The 22,566-nt window shown below is 39.6% G+C and overlaps 1 protein-coding gene across 1 annotated transcript in view; it reads left to right on the top strand.

Annotated features, from left to right (window-relative positions):
- Positions 1–1,112: 1,112 nt before the first annotated feature.
- The window catches only part of zc2hc1a (zinc finger, C2HC-type containing 1A), a 60,225-nt gene continuing 38,771 nt past the window's right edge, over positions 1,113–22,566 (top strand). Inside the window, exons 1-3 of the mRNA XM_028803436.2 lie at positions 1,113–1,490; positions 13,330–13,391; positions 18,499–18,615. Coding sequence (XP_028659269.1) covers positions 1,475–1,490; positions 13,330–13,391; positions 18,499–18,615 — 195 coding nt within the window. The 5' untranslated portion in view covers positions 1,113–1,474. The remainder of the gene's footprint in view (positions 1,491–13,329; positions 13,392–18,498; positions 18,616–22,566) is intronic.

The following is a 22,566-nucleotide window of genomic DNA, read 5'->3' as shown; positions in this document are numbered from 1 at the left end:
AGAGGAGAGAGACCGAGGTGAGAGAGTATTAAAACAAAGTATTTTTATGGTCCCGACAGTTTCCCCATATGAAACGAGACTATAGAAATCTCGTTACTACGAAGTACATTCAGCAGATGCTTTCATTACAACGAGGTGACCTTGAAATGCTTGAATGAATCATCCACAGAGCAGTTAGATCTGTGGCCGCAGCTCAGTTGTACACATTTAGGCTACACAACGATCCCCAAACAAAAACATTGTAAAAAAAAAAATGATTTCTTTGAACTTTCCTCGTACTGCTTTTTTTTTTGATGTTTTTGTTTTCTGTGGTTTTCAGTGATACCTTTTGCTTATTGCTTGTCAACATCTGAAAAACATCCATTGGAATTTAACTCATTGTCACCCTCCTATAGAAACGGCAGACACGAAAAAAACGGTAACAGTGTTGATGTTTGTGATGTGCAGTCTGTTGGAATGGCAAATGCAAAGCATATGTCTTTGTTATATGCAAATAAAGAAGAAAAATCTCGGGTTGCAAACGTATGCGAACTGCTTAATACCTTAATAATAATAGAAATGTTATGTAAATTGTGTATAAAACTGATTTCCCCCCCCCCCACCCACCGACCAGTCCGTGGAAAATTTTGCATCTAATAAAGTGGTCCTTGCTGTCAAAAAGGTTGGGGACCACTGCCCTACGGGAAATTATCAATATATTGATTAACAAACGAAGAGACAATTTTTCTTATTTGTTTTTGTATAAGTTTAACACAATCATTTGTACAAGTTTAACACAATCAAGATTATTGTAATTCTTATTTCATGTGTATTTGTACCTTTTATGTCTGCTGCTGCATCCATGCATTTGCTTTCGGGATTAACGAAGTTTCTATCATTAATTAATTGTCTGCCCGATCCTTCACGACAGCAGCAATCCATCAAATCCTGCCTCGACCCGCCTACTGCCATTTAACTTAGGATGTCAGGGCCCGAGGATATCCAGTCAGTATAGACAAACCAAGCAGCTTAACGGCAAAACGACCTTGCCTTACCAATATCCACAGTAGAATCTCTGCGGTAGCAAAGCCCAAGCGTAAACAAAGCCTCGCGTGCGGTACAAATCGGTCACGCTGTCCGTTTTACTCTGCGTTGCTATAAAGATTAGAATTTTCATCAGCAACGGAACACGTCGGACGTGGGGCTTCTAGGACCACGGTTGTGTGGAGGTTTTAGCGCCGCAATTCGTGTACGTGGGTGAAGTGGCTGGTTTTGTCAAAATGAGTTCACCGTCTCGCCTATCGGCCACACCTGCAGTCCAGCCGAATGAGAGACGGCAGGCAGGCAGGCAAGATCTCCGGCAAAACAGCCAGCCCTCCCGTACACAAGTCTCGTAGAAATAGCCGCGGCAGCCAATGAGATTAACTGATATTGAGGCGCCCCGACGCTGTCGGGCGGTCCGCCTTGTTGCTACAGAAGCAGAGGAGACACAAACATGGAGGAGAAGGAGGGTAAGTGATGTTCGTCCAAAAAAAAAAGCGTGCGATGTCCGTCCGGAGTGTGCTGATCTAAGCGCTTGCGAGCAGCACGTAATTCCTTTTATTTACTCCACCACATTAGAAGGCGCATCTCGTACGAAACGTTCGCAGTCAATGGCACTTGCACAACACCTTGAAATCCCAGGTTTGTCATTTTAAGGTTAAATTGAACCTCTGCGTTTTTCTGGAAATGATGTTCGCCTCATCGGTGTTGTTTGTTTGACTAGGGAGAACATCCAGGGTGACTTCGACCTCTCCTTATGTTTTTCTATGTGTGGATAATACGAAAGAATCCCGATTAGTGGTTTAGAGCAGGTTGGAGGTGGAGGAAGGAGACTATTAAGCCGTGATGATCAAAATCATTATGTTGTGAAATTTTTAAAGCAAATGAATTCATATTTGAAGCAGGTTATGTGATGAAAGAAGAACTAGCGGTCAGTAGATTCTTGACAGTTCTGTAGCGTGACACTGCAGACTTTATCTAAATCTAAATAACGAGGTGGCACAAGATATGCGAGCAAGAGAGAGTGAGGGTGTTGTGCATCATAAACATTTGCTAGTAGTATTTTTTGTTTTTAAATTTCGGGGTCAGAAACTCTTATTTTATTTTTTTGATGATGTCACCAGGATGGGCCGTCACGTGGTCGATGGACTGTCATTTGTGCCTGGTGTGCCAGACGCTCCAAATGGTGCGCTCAGTGCGCTGCCAGTCGGGGCTGTCCATCAGTGGGATTTATTTTAAGGTCACTTGTAATTTTTGGCAACAGTTGTTTTTGGTCGACTTTTTTTCTTGGTTGGTTATATCGTGAAATTCCAAACATGCTCCAGGAGGACCTTGGATTTTAGGATGCTTTTTGTTCTTGCCAGTTATTGTCAGGTTGTATTTCCAGGCTGTAATCCGGCTTACTAGTTAAATTGAGAATGTTATCTTATGTCTACATGTTATGGTTTCAGTGCAGAATCACTTAATCTGTATTTTATTTTTTTGGATGGCGTGGGCATAATCATCTCTGCAGGGTCTTGGTGTAAGCATAATTCTTAGTCTACCCAATCTGTCCATCATATTCTGTGCCAGGGGATCCCAAGTTCTGCCCTCTGGTACCACTATCACTGTGGGTTTTCATTCCCACCATTTTCACAAATGTTTAGTGTTTGTATTCTCTATTTGTTGTATTCAGAAATATGTGGTAGTATATTTGTATGTTAACAAAATTTAAGAAATTAGCATATCTTTAAATGTTAATAATAGTTTTGCTGTATTCTTCTTAATTCACATTTTCCTGTTTAGTTTACTTCCTTAATTGTATTTAATTTCTTTGGGGGTGGGTATGGGAATAAGTATTTGATTTCCTGCTGAATTTGCAAGTTTGCTCACTTACAAAGAAATGAACAGTCTCTAATTTTTTATGGTATTTTAATGGAGAGAGACAGAATATCACCCAAACATCCAGAAAAAACACATTACATGAAAGTTATTTCTCTCAATGACATTCAAATCAATTTTTAAGTATTTGATCCCCTACAACCCAGCCAGAATTCTGGCTCCCACAAATTGTCTGTGTGCCCATGTGGCACACAGATAACAATCAATCAATCAATTAGAGATACTCCTGATCTCCATTCGTTGTGTGCTGTGTAAAAAGCACACCTGTCCACAGGATCAATTTCTTTCATTCCAACCTCTCCACCACCATGGGCAAGACCAAAGAGCTGTCAGAGGACGTCAGGGACAAAATTTTAGACCTGCACAAGGCTCGAATGGGCTACAAGACCATCAGCAAGAAGCTTGGTGAGAAGGTGACAACTGTTTGTGCGAGTATTCGGAAATAGAAGAAATATAAAATAACTATCAATCGCCTTTGGTCTAGAGCTCCATGCAAAGGTGAGGGATCAGCCCAAAACTACACAGGATGAGCTTGTTAATGATCTGAAGGTTGTTGGGACCACAGTCGCCAAGAACACCATTGGTAACATATTGCAGTGCTCGCAAGGTCCTCTTGCTCAAGAAGGCACATGTACAGGCCCAGATGTTCGCTGGCAAATTTAAGATGGTGTTAAATTAGACTAGTAGTGTGTGTGTATATATATATAAATATATATATATATATATATATATATATATATATAATATTTTATTATAGTATAAAATTCTTAGATTTGCTTAGTCCAGTACCTGGTCACAGGGTGCTGAAAGCTATACCACCAACAGTGGTCTCAAGGCAGGAGTCCAACTTGGGCAGTCCATCACAGGGTGCATACACCCTCACATGGCACCAGTCAATCTCACTTTCACACCTTTGGGGTGTGAATTAGTTTCACATGACATTCATTCATTCTCACCCTCACCTATGGTCATGAGCTATGGGTAGTGACCGAAAGAACGAGATCGCGAATACAAGCGGCTGAAATGAGCTTTCTCCGCAGGGTGTCTGGGCTCTCCCTTAAAGATAGGGTGAGAAGCTCAGTCATCCTGGAAGGGCTCAGAGTAGAGCCGCTGCTCCTCCGCATCGAGAGAAGTCAGATGAGGTGGCTCGGGCATCTGATCAGGATGCCTCCTGGACGCCTCCCTGGTGAGGTGTTCCGGGCACGTCCAACTGGGAGGAGGCCCCGGGGAAGACCCAGGACACGCTGGAGGGACTATGTCTCCCGGCTGGCCTGGGAATGCCTCGGGATTCTCCCGGAAGAGCTAGAAGAAGTGGCTGGGGAGAGTGAAGTCTGGGCATCTCTGCTCAAGCTGCTGCCCCCGCGACCCGACCTCGGATAAGCGGAAGAGGATGGATGGATTCATTTGTCATGGTTTGACTTTAAGAAAGGAGGGAGAGAATATAATTTTATTGCTGGATTTGTGGCAGATGCCAAATTTATTGAGTATTTTTGGAGGATAGCCTAAGATGGGCACTGTATTTTAGTGTGTATCACTAGAACAGCAAAATCCTTATTCCTTTGCTTTTTTTGCATGTTTTGAGGAATCGTAGGGTTTTTGTGACCACTATGGTCACAATGTACAGAATATAGTGAAATTCTTATTTGCATGTGTTAATCAATGTACAACATGTTGCTGCTCTCCATGATTAGGATGTATAGCTACCTTTCCTGAAAAATCTTACCTGAAAAAAATCGCTGAACACATTAATCTCAACCTAGCAGGAACAAATTGTATACTAGATATGGATGTATGGGAAACAAGATTATGACTAACACCTTTAGTCTTACTACCTTGTTTATCTAATACAGATCAGGTCTGTGGTTAAAACATATCTACACTCATCCTCTTGTTAATATGGGAAATGACATAGAGGGTGTTGCAGGAGTATGAAGTCCCAGAGATTCTGCCATTCTGGTCCCTTGTTTCCACAGCAAGAGCTTTTTGTGTGTTAAGTCATATTTGCACAAATTAGTTATAAGGCCTGTATTAGTATTAATGTACCTAAATGGTATTGCAGCTTGTCATAGGGCTATCACACACTCGTGGTGCCAGTTCACAAGTCATTTGGATGGGGAAGAATACTCACAGAAATGTGGAGAAAATTCAGACTTCAAGCATGCAGCACCAGGGTGGGGTCTAAACAAAAACCTGAAGTTTAGTGCTTAGTTTCATTCTGGCTACGTATTCATAAAGCTTAGGGGAGAATAGGTTACTGGCAGCAAATAAATAGATATGCTTTATGTAAGTCCGTAAGGCAACCACTAATAAGAGCCTTGATATCAGAAGTAGGTATTCTGGATCTCTGAGATAAAAGTGGTGACAACTGCATCAACTCTACAGTGTCCACCTCAGACCCTTGATCTATTACAGTTCTTTTCAAGTGAAATTGAGATTGTTATCTTCTTATTTCTACATTTAATGGTTTCAGTGCAAAAGCTCCTAATTAGTATTTTATCTTTCATGGTGAGCTTGGCAAAATAATGTGTGGAGGGTCATGTGTAAGCATGTTTGTGTTCCTGCAACTTTGTTCATAGAATGCTGTTGAGCTTGTTTCTTGATTGGAATTTTAGTGTAGCTTTTTTTTTTTTTTCCTGCTTTGGCCTTATAAGTCATAGGATACAGTTCTCAAATGTGCTGAGCCCGGTTCAGTTTCAAAGCTTCTCCCCGCAGCAGTGGGCACAAGGCAGGAATTAGGCCTAAACAGGATACCAGGCCATCACAAGAGTCAATCGCTAATTAAGGAAAGCCCGTGGAGAATATGCAAAATCTATATGAAAACTGACAAGGTTCTGGGTGCTTGAAGTAGTTGTGCACCACTGCACCCTTTTGGTAACTCTCTTCAATACCATGTTTGCAAAAATTGGCCATTTTTAAATCTTCTCACCTTTATCTTAGAGCAGTGTTTCCCAACCTTTGTGGCCTTGGGACCCAGTTTTATCTTAAGTTCCTTGATGACCCACAGACTGCATTTGACGAGGCGATACTTTCCCCCTTTGTGAATCCGGCATGATTCGAAAAGTTTTGGTGGATGGAGGAGGGGTCCAGTTGCTTAAAACGAGAGCAGTTAGAAACTGGGATAAATATTGCACAGCATTGTCATAATTGCTTTGGTGGAATGTTGGTGTGTCGCATGCGACAATAAAAAAAGGTCTTGATTAACCAAAAGCACTGTAACTAAAGCCCATTGACTTGGAAAATTTTCCATGCAAAGCTGAGTAACACAGCTAGTGTATAAATGTCCACTACCAGTCAAAAGTCTGAACTCATCCATAAATGTTTATGTTTTTGATAGACGTTGATACTTTTTTTTTTATCATGATACCCAGGGCCGGATTTATATGAAAAGAGGCCCTAGGCTATTCCACTTATGAGGCCCTTTCACCTTCCATTTTTAAGTTTGTAAATTACATGAGAGATAATAAAATACATCGTTACTGTGATTAACCAATACATTTTTATGTTTGTTTATTAGTCATATGCGTAGAATTTCTCCTTATTTTCGGTTCAGTGTTTTAGTGTTCACTGTTTTTAGAATAGTGTAATTTTAATTTTGCTAACAATTTGAATGTAGGCCCCTCTTGATCTTGAGGCCCTAGGCTGAAGCCTAGTTAGCCTATAGGAAAATCCGGCCCTGATGATACCATTACATTTATTGTATATAACAATACAACCAAAACATTGCTAGTGTTGCTAATAGCTATTACTGCTTGAAATTGCTAATTTTTAATTTGTTATTCGCATATGACTGCAAAGCCACCTTTTCAGCAGCCAAATATCAGTGTTGTCTGCAACAAAGAAAAGATGACCCCAGGATGCTGACCGTAATGTTTCCCAGTCCACTTCAGTCCAATCTCTGTGTTTTTTTTTTTGGTCCATTTTAACATTTTTTTTGATAGTTTCAGGTGTCAATGTTTCTTTGAAGCTGCATCTATAAGGCCAGAATCCTGGAATTGTCTTTTTATTGTTGCAGATGACACTGATATTTAGGTTGTTTCTCGTTTGTCTTCTTACTTAAATACAAATGCTTTACAGGTCCATAAACTACAGACTCCTATCTATTTATCCTCATATGCAGTTGTACATCTTGATATTCTCCTTTTTACATCCTGGTTAGATGCAGTTTTGCCTCATCTCTCAAGATAGTAATAGACACCTTTTGTATGAAATCTTTAATTTCTTGGTAATCTGTAAATAATTTCAAGCAGTAACTGTGTAGCACTGTCAGAAACTCAGACTGATTTTGAGCAATGCACTGACATTTCATGAATTTATTGATGTTCAAACATTACAACAATAATAACAACAACGACATTTATTTATATAGCACATTTTCATACAAAAAGTAGCTCAAAGTGCTTTACATAATGAAGAAAAGAAAAATAAGACAAAATAAGAAATTAAAATAAGGCAACATTAGTTAACATAGAAAAGGAGTAAGGTCCGATGGCCAGAGTGGACAGAAAAAACAAAAAAAAACTCCAGAAAGCTGGAGAAAAAAATAAAATCTACCTACAAGTTGGCAAAGTCATTAAGTTGTGTTCATATTCTATAGAAAATGTCAAGCTTCTGTTGTAAATATTCTTAAGATTCATCAATAGCATTGTGCAACCTGAAAAAAAAATCCAGCTTTATGGGAAAAATTCTTTTTTGAAAACCACCAAGAGGCTGTCCTCATCATTAGTAAAGAATGTGTTGACAGGCACATGTAAAGATTTCTAAATTTGCCTATGTTATACAGTAGATATACAGTATCTAGAGCTAGCAGACATCCATAGCGATATAATAAGCTGACAAAGCCGAATGTTAAGAGTACACCACAACTATACACGTTCAACAGTTAACCATAGCTCACGTTATGGAATCAGACAAGTTAAACTTTGGTGTTTTCTTTTTATATTCTGCTACATGGCAGTTGTGCCTTATTATGCTAGCTTACTGTTACAGTTTTAGCAGACAGCTGCTTTTTTAATTTTAAATGTAAATACTTCAGAACCACTGATGCTTTTCAGCTGGAATTCATCTGTGCCTTGTTTGTTTTCTGGCATTTCCCAATTGCTCAAGGAAGTAAATTTTTAATCAATAATTTATTTTAATTAATTTGATTGCATGTGACATCCCTAATTTGATACAGATTTGCTTAAAAAGTAAGTAGATTGAAAGCTTTATGGTATTTAGTTTCTGCTTAGCTTATTGACAATAAAAACAATTCTTAGAATAGTAGCAAGTTGATGACGTTTATATACCTCCTGGCAAAATACATATATGTAGACTAAAGAATTTAAAAAATATATTCAAATAATATTTTATATAAGAAATGTTCCAATTTTAATTACTGGCTGCCATCCCGAATATAGCCATACAAGTTTATCCTAAAAAGATGCACCCAGCAGCCATACATCGGGCACTTCAGAACAGGTAATCCACCTGAAGCTAAGTATGTTTAACCCTGTCAGTACTGTACCTGGATGGCAGACTTTCTAGGAAAAGCTTGGGTTGCCATTTGAAGAGATGTCGGTGAGGCCATTACTGAACACTGAATCTGTGGTCTGTGTGTAGATGTCAATGTCCCAATGCAGTGAGAGGGACACTGTGCCATAAAAATTGGTGTCATCCTTCAGATAAGATGTGAAACAGAGACCCTGACTCTCTGTGGTTATAAAGGATCTGGAAGGATAGGGTGTTGCCTGATATTCTGACTAGATTTTCCACTACTGCCTGGTCATTCTGGCCCCCTTTTCATCCCCAGTCCCTTATTTGCTAATGGTCTTTCTCACCCCTTCACCACCTAAGAGCTAATGTGCAATGAGTGTAATGAGTGTTTTGGTGCATAAATAGCTGCTGTCGCATCATCCAGGTGGATTCTGCACATTGTGGTGGTGGTTGAAGTAATTCCCCACTATCTATGTAAAGTGTTTTGAGTAGTTAGAAAACCACTATATAAGTGTAATTAAGGGGTCAGACTAGGTACTAATACATAGATTGACATTTAAGATAATAGGGATATAATTTCAACTTTAAATTGAGAAGGTAAATTGCATTGTGGCCCTGACAATTCCCAACCCATTGAATTTGGTTTCAAGTTCTTTTGACTCAAAGCCAGCAATATATACAAGTGCATGTAGCACCTTAAACACACATCCTCTTGCTGTCAACCATTCATAGATCACTGAACCATATCTTGTACTCTTAGTATTTTTCTCATGTGTGCAGGAGTTTTCCAGGACTCTTGATGACATATGATAAAACATCCTATAAATAACTGGGAATGTATGAGCAGATTAGAATAGACGGCAAGGTCCTAGAATGGAAGGCAAGCAAAGTGGTGTTATATCAGAAGTGACTAACCACTAAATACTGTAGAGTTTACTTGTATGTTTCTTCTTTTGCTGAAAACTTAATATGAATGTTTTAAAGTGTTGTAGAGGGAGGCAAGTTCCTAGATTTTACCAAGGACAAAAGTCCTACGTGATGTTTTTGTATGAAAGGTTATGGTTGTTGTAATTTTAGCCATTTCAATTGGGGTTTAGAAAGAGATGCAGCACCGAAACTACCCTAGTCAGGGTTATGAATGACCTCCTTATTTCCACTTATTCAGGAATATTTACCATCTTAGTTCTACTGGACCTAATTACTGCCTTTAACATGGTCTGCCACGCCCCTTTTATTTCAATTGCTCGGAAGAGTGACCTGGGCTACCTGATAAAGTGCTTGACCTGTATAAGTGTTATTTATCAGACTGTTCTTAGTTTGTCTTCTTGGTTAATAATAAATCTCTCATTGCCTCAATATGCCATGGTGTTCCCAAGGGTTCAGGACTGGGGCCTAGTCTATTTAGCATCTATTGTGTATGTTTCCCTTAAAGCAAATAGTAAGGAAATATGGTTTGTTTTTTTTTTGTTACGCAGAAGACACTTAAATCTGTATTGGTGTGAAACATACATGCATCTACATCTCCATACCAGTTGTCTCTTAACTCTTTTAGGGCGGATGTCGACTTTTGTCGACAGGAGGGGTTGAGGGCGAATGTCGACAAAAGTCGACATCCAGGGATAGAGGGTGACAATCAGCTGTTAATTGCGACAAAATTCACTGTCACATCGCAGGCATTCCCTCTGTGCTTGGAGGAATGCTAGACTCGTTGACTTGGCAACTAATCCTTGCGTGTGCGTGAGTTGCGAAATGTAAACAATGGCAAGATGGCATCGACATGTCACAAGGGAGCGAAGTAAGTGCAGAAAAGAAAACACTTGTCAGACAATGTGTTGCGCATTATCGCGGAGTCGGACTCTGATTTTTCAGAATCGGATTTTATTGGCAGTGATCAGGAGATCGAACAAGAGAGTGAGAAGCCGGCATCAGCTGATCGGACACCAGCCGATGCCGCGCCAGCTGATCCGCTGCCAGCTTAGCGCATTCGCGCAGCCGATGCATCTACGGCAAGGTTCGCGTGGGAGGAATACACAGACATTGATCCGTGGGAGCTGAACTGGCTATCGGACTTAACAAGACGGCATGGCTTGCTGTTGGACACCACAGATCACCAGCTGCTGAACTACTTCAGGCTGCTCTCTCCTGATGCTGCTTTTCAGCTACTGTCAGACGAGACAAACAGGTAGGCAGAGAAATTTTTTGAATCACAGGCTGCGCTTGCATCGCATTCTTGTTGAAAGTGGAAACCCACAACAAAAGACGAGATGAAGCGCGCTGTGGCATTACAAATAGAGATGGGACAGAACTGGTGATATAACTTCAGGGAGCATTGGTCCAAATGTGCTTTGTCCCCTGGTGGCTTTGGACAGGTTATGCAGCGTAATGATAGGTACGTGATGCTGCAAAGTTTTATTCACTTCTGTAATAAACAGAAGCAAATCCCATGGGGTGAGCCAGGCTGTAACGCCATGCATAAAGTTCAGCCCCTGCTTGACATTGTGGAACCAACATAGAAACAATTTTATCAGCCTGGCTGTGATATGTCTGTGCATGGATCTATGATAAAATAAAAGGGACACCTTTTTTTCTGCAAATATATGCCAGACAAGCCCACAAAGTATGGCATAAAGGATTTTGTACTGGCAGAAGCAAACACTGGTTTCTGCCTGAAAGTAATTACATATACAGGAAAGTATTTCTTTCAAAGAGAGAACTGTCCCTTGACAAGTCAGGTTGTGCTGGAGCTGCTTCAGGGCTATGAACATTTGGGTCATGTTGTGTACATTTGGACAATTTTTATACATGCCCAGAATTGTTCATGGAGCTACAGAGCAGAGGAATTGGAGCTTGTGGCACAGTGAGGGTGAACAGGATTCACATGGCTTCACAGTTGAAGCCAGACAGGCTGAAGATGAAAAGAGGTGACAATACGGTTTTCATGCGGGCAGAAAACTTGGTGACAGTGGCATGGCACGATGGCAAACGGGTGACTTGTCTCTCTACAGTACACACTAACAATATATGTGAGAAAGTGCAGCAACAGACAATTGAAAAGTAGGCACCAAAGCAACACATATTGTAAGCAGTGCAATGTGGCAATGACTGAAATTGGCTGTTTTGAGCGAGATCAGACTTTGCAGGACTTTGCTGTGTAAAATGTATGTGATATGTATGTGAAATCCTAGAGTATGCAGGCTCATACAACATGCAAGACAGTAACATTTGTCAAAAGTAAATATTTTTTGTTGATTTCAATTGCTTTGTGTTCTTTTTTTTTTTTTTAAAAGTTAGTTTTTGGAAAAATATTCAGCCATGGGAAAAAAGAAACAAAAAAAAAAAATTAGCCCTAAATGAGTTAAGAAATAAAATCAGGTGTGCAAGCAGCTCATCTTCCTTCAACTAAACTGAAGTTATTGTAATTGGTACTCCCCCTTCTATACATCAGATTAATCATTCTAGCCTAAATGTTGATATTTTTCAGGTATCACCTACCACTGATGCCCATAAACCTGGAGTTACTTTAAGAGTCACCTGTCATTTGAAACACACATTGAACACATTGTTAAAATTTCTTTCTTTTGCCTGCGTAGTGTTAACAACACTTTAGCCAATTCTGTCACAAACTGCTGGTGAAAGGCTTATTCACGTTTTCATCACCTCTCGATTTAGATTACACTGGTCAACAATCATTTTGCTAGTGGGATTCTTTCATCTGTACTTTAATATCTGTAGTACTAGGGTGTTGTACCGTGTTAGCCATTATGAATGTAGAGAAAAGCCAAGCAAAATGACACCTGTGATTACATCTTGCCTGAAGAAGGGGCCTGAGTTGCCTCGAAAGCTTGCATATTGTAATCTTTTTAGTTAGCCAATAAAAGGTGTCATTTTGCTTGGCTTTTCTCTACATCTGTACTTTAACAAATTTCACTTGCTGACTCCAAATCTGAAAACCGTTTTCGTCCAGCACGTCCCATTTTTTGATGTTCCAGGTCTTGGACAGCTAGGGTGACTGGACAGTAAAGGTGATGCGTTTCAGCATTTAAGAAATGTTTGGTCTCGAGAAAAGTGAAGCCAAAATTAAGGAAGGTGTTTTTGTTGGCCCTGAAATACGTGAAATGTTGCTTGATGATGAGTTCAAAAGGAAACTGAAGCCAACTGAATCAGCACCCTCATTCGTGCAGGTTGTCCAGAATTTTCTTGACAGTCACAGAGCAGAGAGTTGTACTGAGCTTGTGGAGAACCTGCTGAAAGTGTATTAGCTTATGGGAGCCAGAATGTCACTGAAGACGCATTTTTTACATTCTCATCTCAACTTTTTTCCACCAAATCTAAGCGATGTCAGAGATGAGCATGGGGGAAAGATTTCATCAAGATATAAAGGTGATGGAAAACTGATATCGGGGAAAAATTCACTCTGAGCATGATGGGTGACTACTGTTTGTTCTTGCAAAGAGAGATGGATGTGCAGTACAAGCGCAAAGCGAATGCCTCCAACATTTTTGGGCACGCTGACCTCACTTTTATATTGAGGTCAATTTACATAAATATTCTTTTAACGTGTCTCTGGTATTGTCTTCTGGTTTGTTTTCAGAATAAACGCATCAAAACAATTTTGGTGGGATATAGTCCAAACTCCAGATATCGTGTTGATATATTGATATTCAAACGTTAATGATGTGTATTTCAAAAACCTGACGAGGTAGCTTAATTCTGATTTCATATATGAAATCAGTGTAAAAAACTTAATAAAGAACTGCTCTGAAGTTCCCAGAAGCAAACAAAAAATATTTTTGTGTAGACTAGTGTATTGCAATGTGCTTCTGTTTGTTTTACCTACCTGTTCCCTTATGAAGCTACAGTATGAGTAAAACTGTTCTGCCTAGGTTCTTAATCAAACAGCTTTATATCTTTATATATAATATAAAATATATATACATTTTTTTGTAATTTTCATAGGTCCGGATGAAGACCTTATACCTTGCAAAATATGTGGAAGGACATTTTTTCAAGCAGTTATAGTAAGTATGGGTACCATAAAGTTTCATGTATTTCTTTTTCACCCCAGTATTTACATTATATATTCATGTTTCTTTAAAAACATTACTTTATCATGCTGTACGGCAGCATGGTTGTGCAGAGGATAGAACTTCCTTCTTATGTGTTCAGCATCTTGGTTTCTAAGCCTATGTTCTGGCTATTGTTCATGGAGGTTTCACATTCTCCTGGTGCTGTATAAACAAGACGGATCATATATGAAATTAAAATATTTCAAGTTTTTATTTGTGTTTTTTTTTGTTTTTGTGGGGTTTTTTAATGCATGCGGGAAGGAAGAGATCTGTGATATTTTTTAAAATAGTAGCCCAATCCCAGAAAAGTTGGGATGCTATGTAAAATGTAAATAAAAACAGAATGCAATGATTTGCAAATCTCATAAACCCATATTTTATTCATAATAGTACATAGAAAACATATGAAATGTTGAAATTCAGACCCTCTACTATTTCATAAAAAAAATATTAGCTCATTTTAAATTTGATGGCAGCAACACGTCTCAAAAAAGTTTGGATGGGGGCCACAAAAGGCTGGAAAAGAAACAGCTGGAGGATCATTTTTCAACTAATTAGGATGACTGACAACAGGTCAGTATCATGGTTGGGTATAAAAAGAGCATCTTAGAAAGGCAGAGTCTCTCAGAAGTGAAGATGGGCAGAGATTCACAAATCTGCAAAAAACTTGCGTCTACAAATTTTGGAACAATTTCAGAATAATGTTCCTCAGCGTAAAATTGCGAAGACTTTGAATATCTCATCATCTACAGTATGTAATATCATCAAAAGATTCAGAAAATCTAGAGAAATCTCTGTGTGCCAAAGACCAGGCCAAAAATCAATATTGCATACCTATGATCTTCTGGCCTTTAGGCGGCTCTACATTAAAAACAGGCCTGATTTTGTCATGGAATTCACTGTATGGGCTCAGGAACACATCCAGAAATCATTGTCTGTGAACACAGTTCGCTATCCGCAAATGCAGGTTAAAGATCTATCATGCAAAGAAGAAGCCATATGTGAACATGATCCAGAAGCGCCATAGTCTTCTCTGGACCAAAGCTCATTTAAATGGACTGAGGCAAAGTGTAAAACTGCTCTGTTGTCAGATTAATCGAAATTTGAAATTTTTTTTGGAAAACATGGACGGTGTGTGCTTAGGACTAAATTGTAGAAGGACCATACGGCTTGCTATCAACACTCAGTTCAAAAGCGTGATGGTATGGGGGTGCATTAGTGCCTATGGAATTGGCAGGTTGCACATCTGGAAAAGTACCATCAATGCTGAAAGGTATATACAGATTTTAGAGCAAGATATGCTCCCATCCAGACAGTGTCTTTTTCAGGGAAGACCTTGCATATTTCAGCATGAGAATGCTAAACCACATATTGCATCTATTACAATAGCATGGCTTATTAGTAGAGGAGTCCGGGTGCTGAACTGACCTACCTGAAGCCCAGACCATTCACCAATTGAAAACATTTGGAACATCATGAAATGGAAAATATGACAAGGGAGACCCAGAACTATTGAGCAGCTAGAATCCTATGTCAGACAAGAATATGACAACATTCCTTTTCTAAAGTCCAGCAGCTGGTCTCATCATTTCCCAGATGTTGACATATGTGATAGATTATGGCCCTTGTCGTCCTCTTGAACCCTCAGACTAAACTCCAGACACCAGGTAAAAGTCCAATAATTATATTTATTCGGACAATACAGTGCACAAAGCACCCTCCACTCCACAATACTCAAATAATAAATCAATAAACAATCAATAATCCTCCACACTCCCAGACACTTTGCCACCCTTCCTCCCAGCTCAGCTCAGTGTACTGGGCTTCCCAGAGTCCTTTTATACACCCTGACCCGGAGGTGTTCCCGTTCAACAGTCCACAGTTCCTTTTCCCTTCCGGGTCAGGGTAAACAGTCCTTTTCTTCAACCCGGGAGCACGTCGTTTCTTCCTGTCACGTGACCGTGACGTACTCCCGGGTTATAGGGCACATGCGAGCCTACGAGCCCCCCTACAGCGACGCCTGGTGGCCCCCAAGGTATCCAGCAGGACTGTATAAAAACTACATGGTGCCCCGAATGCCAGCAGGGCCTCATGGACTATCATGCTGTCCGGAGGGCTCCTCCTAGCGGCCTGGGGTTGGCGACCGGAGTCCATAGCCGGTCGTCCATCACACATACTTATGGTAAAAGAAGAGGGGATGCTACACAGTGGTGAACATGGCCCTGTCTCAACTTTTTTAAGACATGTCGCTGCCATCAAATTCAAAATGACCTTATTCTTTTCTTAAAATGGTACATTTTCTCAGTTTAAACATTTGATACATTTTCTGTGTACTATTGTGAATAAAATATGGGTTTATGAAATTTGTAAATCTTTACATTGTTTTATTTACATTTTACACAGCATTATTACACAGAATTGGGGTTGTATATAAATAATTTGGATAGGAACATGAGCAAGAAGTAGATTAATAAGCAGATGATACCAAGATGCAGTAGGTGGCTTGGCAGATGATCTAGAACCAGTTGAATCATTACAGAGGCATACAGACTTGAAATTTAATGTACTTAAAGGTAAGGTGTTACACGTAGAAAGTAAAAATGTTAGATTTTAATGCACAACGGAGGTCTGAACTTGAAAGTACTGCTATGATAAGGATTTAGGAGTCATAATGGACTTGTCACTATCAACATCCAGACAGTGTTCAGAAGCCATTAAGAAGGCATACAAAATGTTATATAGCATGTGCAGAGTACGAGTCAAAGTAGGATATGCCTAAAGGAATAACCCAAAAGTGATTTTTTATTGTATGTATTTTACTTACTCCATGTACTCTGCAGTGGTGACTAAAAAACATTGAATTTTCTGTTTTCATCCAGAATGGAGAGAAAATAATTTATGACATATTAGAAGCCAGTAGTGACCAACTATTGTACAATGGCAATAAAAAAGTCTGTGGGGGGAAGAAAGAAAAATAATCTTGCATTATTCGTGTCTCATAATAGACATGTCTGTTATCTAGTCCAATACTCAAAACTTGCAAAATGCATGCTTGCTAAAATATTGTTAGTTACTTCTGGAATAATCAGTGTACATCATAAAAATGAATCTAAAATGAATCTAATCTTTGTAGAAACATATATACAAGTCTATAGAAATTTAATTTATAGTCTCTTACATTCCTATTAACACTATATATCTCTTACTTCAACAGTTCCATGTTTTAACTGTGAAATTGAACTCATGTATGTTGTAGAAACTCCCATGTCCTCCCAGGAATTTACTATTGACATTAAATGAAGAATTTTAAAAGGCACATCTATTATTTAATTTATCTTATATATAATACCTATGAGAGAAATGCATTTTAAAATGATTCTAAAAAAGCATATACATATTTAGAAAGTGTTACACAATTACCATATATGCTCTCTTATATGTTGGGTCTTGAAACCTGAAAAATCGATTATAAAATCAGACCTGACTTATACGCCTGTTCAAAAATGAGACACCTAATTTTTTTTTTTTTTTTTTTTTACATCTTCTTGCCTCCTCCAATCTCGTACCAGTTTCTCAGACACATTGAATTTTGTTGCAGTAGCGCAGTTACCAATTTCTTCTGTTACTTCAGCGACGTTTAATTTAAAACCAGCATCATATTTCCTTCTGATCAAACGCTCCATCGTAGATAAGGGATGCTCTTATGATAGAGATGTATGAGGGTGTGAGATACAAAAAACACAAATCAGTGCAAAAGTCACTTCAGAATAGTTGGGGTATTACTGTGTGGTTACACAGGCACAATGGAGAGCGAGAGATAGATAAGTATGAGCATGCGCTGATACAGCGCATTGCTGCATCCACATAGAAAAAAAGGCCGTATGCTCCGTGGTTACTCTCTCAGGTGGGCGTTCACATATCATAATCCCATGTACCAATAGCTTTTGAGTTTTTCGCATTTGACTTATACAACCGACATTATAAAATACCAGAAATTATACTGTAAAATCAAGGCATGACTTAACCGCGGGAGAACTTATCCGTGAGTATATAAGATGAGGTACCTTATTCTACATCAAACTCTTCTTTCCCACAGTTAAAATTAACTTTTAAATGTAAGTGTCTCCATTGTGAATGAATCCCTTCCCACAGGCACACTAATGGCAACCTGTGGTTAGGAGTTTGGTTAGGACCACAGAGTGATAACATCCCCATCATGGCACCATGAACAGAACTGTCAGAGCAAACAAAGTAAGTGACTTCTAAAATACAAAGAAGCGTGCTTACAACAGCAAGGGACAAATGAAACATTACAAGAAGTTGCTTTGAATTATTGAATACTCCTCTCTTTCAGCCACAGAGCTTTTCTGAAAAAATAAATACACAATTTCCCTGTCACAATATAATTACACAAAGAGGTATTGGATCTGAAGATGGTAGGTAGGCACATTAATTAAGGTAAAAAGATCTATATTCTAAGACCAGATTAAGTCAAACTGGTTAAGTCTAAATTATACATCAATTTTAGAAAATATTTTGTCTAAAGGATTAAGGTACATAATTTATAACAGGTTACCATGTAGAGTGGTTGAAAATAGGACTTTTGGGCAGAAGGTCCTGTTGTCCAAAATTCTTCCTACTTAACTTTTGCCAAAATCTTTATCTTTGTTTATTCCTGAGGAAACTTTCGTATTTCATTATGTTTTGAAAACTTTGGGTGAATAGGAATTGAAAATCTGGCAAATCTAAAAATACACTGAAAGTTTAGAGTTGCGTTACAAGTTATCTCTTAACTATTCATCACTGCTTCCCTTTCAGGTTGGAAGTGCATATGTTATATTTTTTATACATAAGTAATTTTTTCAGTGATAAATGATGCAGTTTTTGCTCAGTATAGTTTATTTGCGGTTTTTATATATTTTTATCTTTAATAAGGCTTTAATAAATATTTATAACCTGTTCTGATGTTGTTTCTTACAAAACTGGAGACATCTATTCATTATTTCAGGCTTAGTACCTTATTTTCTACTTTTGTGTATTTTTTTTTTTTTTTGTATAGAAAAAGCACATTACTATTTGCCAAACACATACTACTAAAAGACGTAAAATATTTGACTCAAGCAGACAGAGGGCTGAGGGTACAGATATTTCTACAGTCAAACCTTTAAAACCCAAGGTATGTGATGCATTTTTTTTATATAAAAGTAATGTTTTCATTATACAGCAACTAAGTATTTTATTGAAATTGATTGCTCTGTAGAGTATTTCCATCTTAAAGTGCATTATTTATTTGAAGGACAATAAAAAGTACACTGATTTAAATTATTTAATATGTATTCCATTTAGTTTTTCAAACTGAAGTACAGTTAAGTTACTCCATATGTTCTTTCCTAACAAGACCAAGCTATGAAGTTTGTTTTTTCTTTTGCTAATCTTAATGGTTTGATTTGTATTTCATTTATTCTTTTTCTGATTCATTTATAATCTGCTCTACAGTATTATTTAAACTCTGGAGTGTTTAAATGTGGTCAGTCAAATTTATTAAGGCTTATTTTCTTCATATTCCAAACAGATGTAATGAACCATTCCTCTTTATGCTCTATGCAAGGTAATACAGTATTTTAAGAGAATGTGCTTTGCTGAGCAGTTCTTGCTTCTAGCTTATGCAATATTTAGTAAATCTAGTTCAGTTGCAGTAGATTTGATTTTATTGTTGCAGGCTGTAACAGCATTATTTTATACTTGTATTGTGAGTTAGCAAAAACAGGCACTGAGGTACCATGGCAACTATTATTTGCTTGTTTAGTAAACGCACTTTAATTGTTATGCTTGACTAGTAATTTTCATTTTGTACTAATGGATTAATTGCATGTGAATGGCATTACAAGTCAAATATTTACTTTAGCAATAATGTTATCCTGGCAGTAGTTTCCGCCAAATAATGATAATTGCTGTATGATATCCAGCTAGGTTACTCGTTGATCTCATATGGTATGTTTTTCATTGCCATCCCAGATTATAGAAAAATGTAGAAAATAAAGTGTCAGCTTTCAAATATCTCATTTCATATGTTTTATTGGCACTTCAAGTATTCCATTTACACTGGCTATTTCAGTTTCATTTAAACAGAATACTGAACTTAAAAAGGGGAGATGTATGATCTACAAAAGTATTCTATATTCTTCAGTTCACTTCTACCTCTGGAAGAAAATTTATTAATATATTTATATGACCATTATTTATTCATACCAGCTGGTGGAGCCTCCATGTGCCTTGTTTGATGAACCATCGCAGACTGAAGAAATTTAACAGAAACCATCTTTTAGATAGATAGATAGATAGATACTTTATTAATCCCAAGGGGAAATTCACATACTCGAGCAGCAGCATACTGATAAAAACAATGTTAAAGAGTGATAAAAATGCAGGTACAACAGACAGTAACTTTGTATAATGTTAACGTTTACCCCCCTGGGTGGAATTGAAGAGTCGCATAGTGTGGGGGAGAAACAATCTCCTCAGTCTGCCAGTGGAGCAGGACAGTGACAGCAGTCTATCGCTGAAGCTGCTCCTCTGTCTGGAGATGATAATGTTCAGTGGATGCAGTGGATTCTCCATAATTAATAGGAGCCTGCTGAGCGCCCGTCACTCTGCCACGGATGTCAAACTGTCCAGCTCCGTCCCTACAATAAAGCCTGCCTTCCTCACCAGTTTGTCCAGGTGTGAGGTGTCCCTTTTCTTTATGCTGCCTCCCCAGCACACCACCACGTAGAAGAGGGCGCTTGCCACAACCGTCTGATGCCAGCCTTCTAAGGAAGTATAGTCGGCTCTGTCCTCTCTTGCACAGAGCATCAGTCCAGTCCAATTTATCATCCAGCTGCACTCCCAGGTATTTATAGGTCTGCATCCTCTGCACACGGTCACCTCTGATGATCATGGGGTCCATGAGGAGCCTGATCCTCCTAAAATCCACCACCAGCTACTTGTTTTGGTGGTGTTCAGTTGTAGGTGGTTTGAGTCGCACCATTTAACAAAGTCCTTGATTAGGTTCCTATACACCTCCTCCTGCCCACTCCTGATGCAGCCCACGATAGCAGTGTCGTCAGCGAACATTTGCATGTGGCAGGACTCCGAGTTGTATTGGAAGTCCGATGTATATAGGCTGAACAGGACCGGAGAAAGTACAGTCCCCTGCGGCACTCCTGTGCTGCTGACCACAATGTCAGACCTGCAGTTCCCGAGACGTACATACTGAGGTCTGTCTGTAAGATAGTCCACGATCCATGCCACCAGGTATAAATCTACTCCTATCTCTGTTAGCTTGTCTGTAAGGAGCAGAGGTTGGATGGTGTTGAAGGCGCTAGAGAAGTCCAGAAACATAATTCTTACTGCACCACTGCCTCTGTCCAAGTGGGAGAGGGATCGGTGTAGCATATAGATGATGGCATCCTCCGCTCCCACCTTCTCCTGGTATGCGAACTGCAGAGAGTCGAGGGCATGGCGTACCTGTGGCCTCAGGTGGTGAAGCAACAGCCGCTCCATGGTCTTCATCACATGTGACGTCAGAGTGACAGGCCTGAAATCATTCAGCTCACTAGGATGTGATACCTTTGGGACTGGGGTGATACAAGAAGTTTTCCAAAGCCTCAGGACTCTCCCCTGTTCCAGGCTCAGGTTGAAGATACACTGTAGAGGACTCCCCAGCTCCAACGCACAGGCCTTCAGCAGTCGTGGCGATACTCCATCTGGACCCACTGCTTTGCTGGCACAAAGTCTCCTCAGTTCTCTGCTTACCTGGGCTGCTGTAATTGTGGGTGGGGGAAAGTCTCTTCTATGCTGGCATCAGCAGAAGGATGGGTGGAGGGTGCAGTACTCTGAGGTGAGAGTGGGTTAGGGTGGTCAAACCTGTTAAAGAAGTTGTTCAACAGGTTTGCTCTCTCCACGTTTCTCTCGATGGTCACTTGTAATCCATGGCTTGTTGTTAGTTAGCATAGCAGCGTACTGTTCTTACTGGAACTACAGTGTCCATACAGAAGTTGATGTGAATTTGTGAATTTCCCCCTGGGATTAATAAAGTATCCATCCATCCATCCATCCATCCATCCATCCATCCATCCATCCATCCATCCATCCATCCATCCATCCATCCAGTAGTGCAGTAAACAACCTCCTCAATGTTCTCACTATGTGATCCCTGCAGGATATCCCAGTGTGTAGTTCCAAAGCAGTCTCTCAGAGCCTGCTCTGCCTCAGGGGACCACTTCCTGAATGAGCGTGTGGTTGTAGGTAGCTCCCTCACTCTTGGTTTGTAGTGAGGCTGAAGCAGAACCAGGTTATGATCTGCTTTCCCAAGCGCAGGCAGCGGGGTGGTGCTGTGTGCGTCTTTAACGTTTGCATACAGAAGGACAATAGTCCTATTTCTCCGGGTGTTACAATCCACATACTGGGAGAAGACAGGTAATGTTTTGTCCAGCGTCATATGGTTAAAATCTCCAGAGATTAGCACAAGCGCCTCGGGGTGCTGTGTTTGCAGTTTAGCAATAACAGAATGGATGATGTCACTCGCTATCTCCACGTCTGCCCGAGGAGAGATGTAAACAGTAACAACAATGACGTGTCCAAACTCTCTGGGCAAGTAGTAGTGACGCAGAATTATGGCCAAAAGTTCGATGTCCCTGCAGGAACTGGAGACTTTAACGTTTACATGTCCAGAGTTGCACCACCTTATATTCACATAGAGAGTGAGTCCTCCTCCTTTCTGCTTCCCGCAGGTATTTGCGTCTCTGTCCGCTCTAACTGTGCTAAACCTGAGTAGCTCCACAATAGCATCTGGGATGTTAGTTGTTAGCCACGTTTCACAAAAACACAACAAACTGCATTCTTTGTAGGTCCTGACATTTTTCACCACCACAGCCAGTTTGTCTATCTTATTTGGTAGTGAGTTCACATTTCCCAGGATCACAGAAGGCACCGAAGGCTTATGTTGCCACTTTCTCGCTAGCCACTTACCCTTTAGCTTAGCGCCGGCTGGGCTGCCACGATACCGCCTTCTTACCTCGTTGGGTAAATAGGGAACCACACCAGCACGGGCCTTTTTTCTCAGCGCTTGAAGTTAACTACCTGAATC

This window comes from Erpetoichthys calabaricus, chromosome 6 (assembly GCF_900747795.2).
Source record: "Erpetoichthys calabaricus chromosome 6, fErpCal1.3, whole genome shotgun sequence".
Lineage (NCBI taxonomy): Eukaryota > Metazoa > Chordata > Cladistia > Polypteriformes > Polypteridae > Erpetoichthys > Erpetoichthys calabaricus.
Note: the sequence above shows the minus strand (reverse complement) of the source record. Positions and strands in the feature narration are given on the sequence as shown.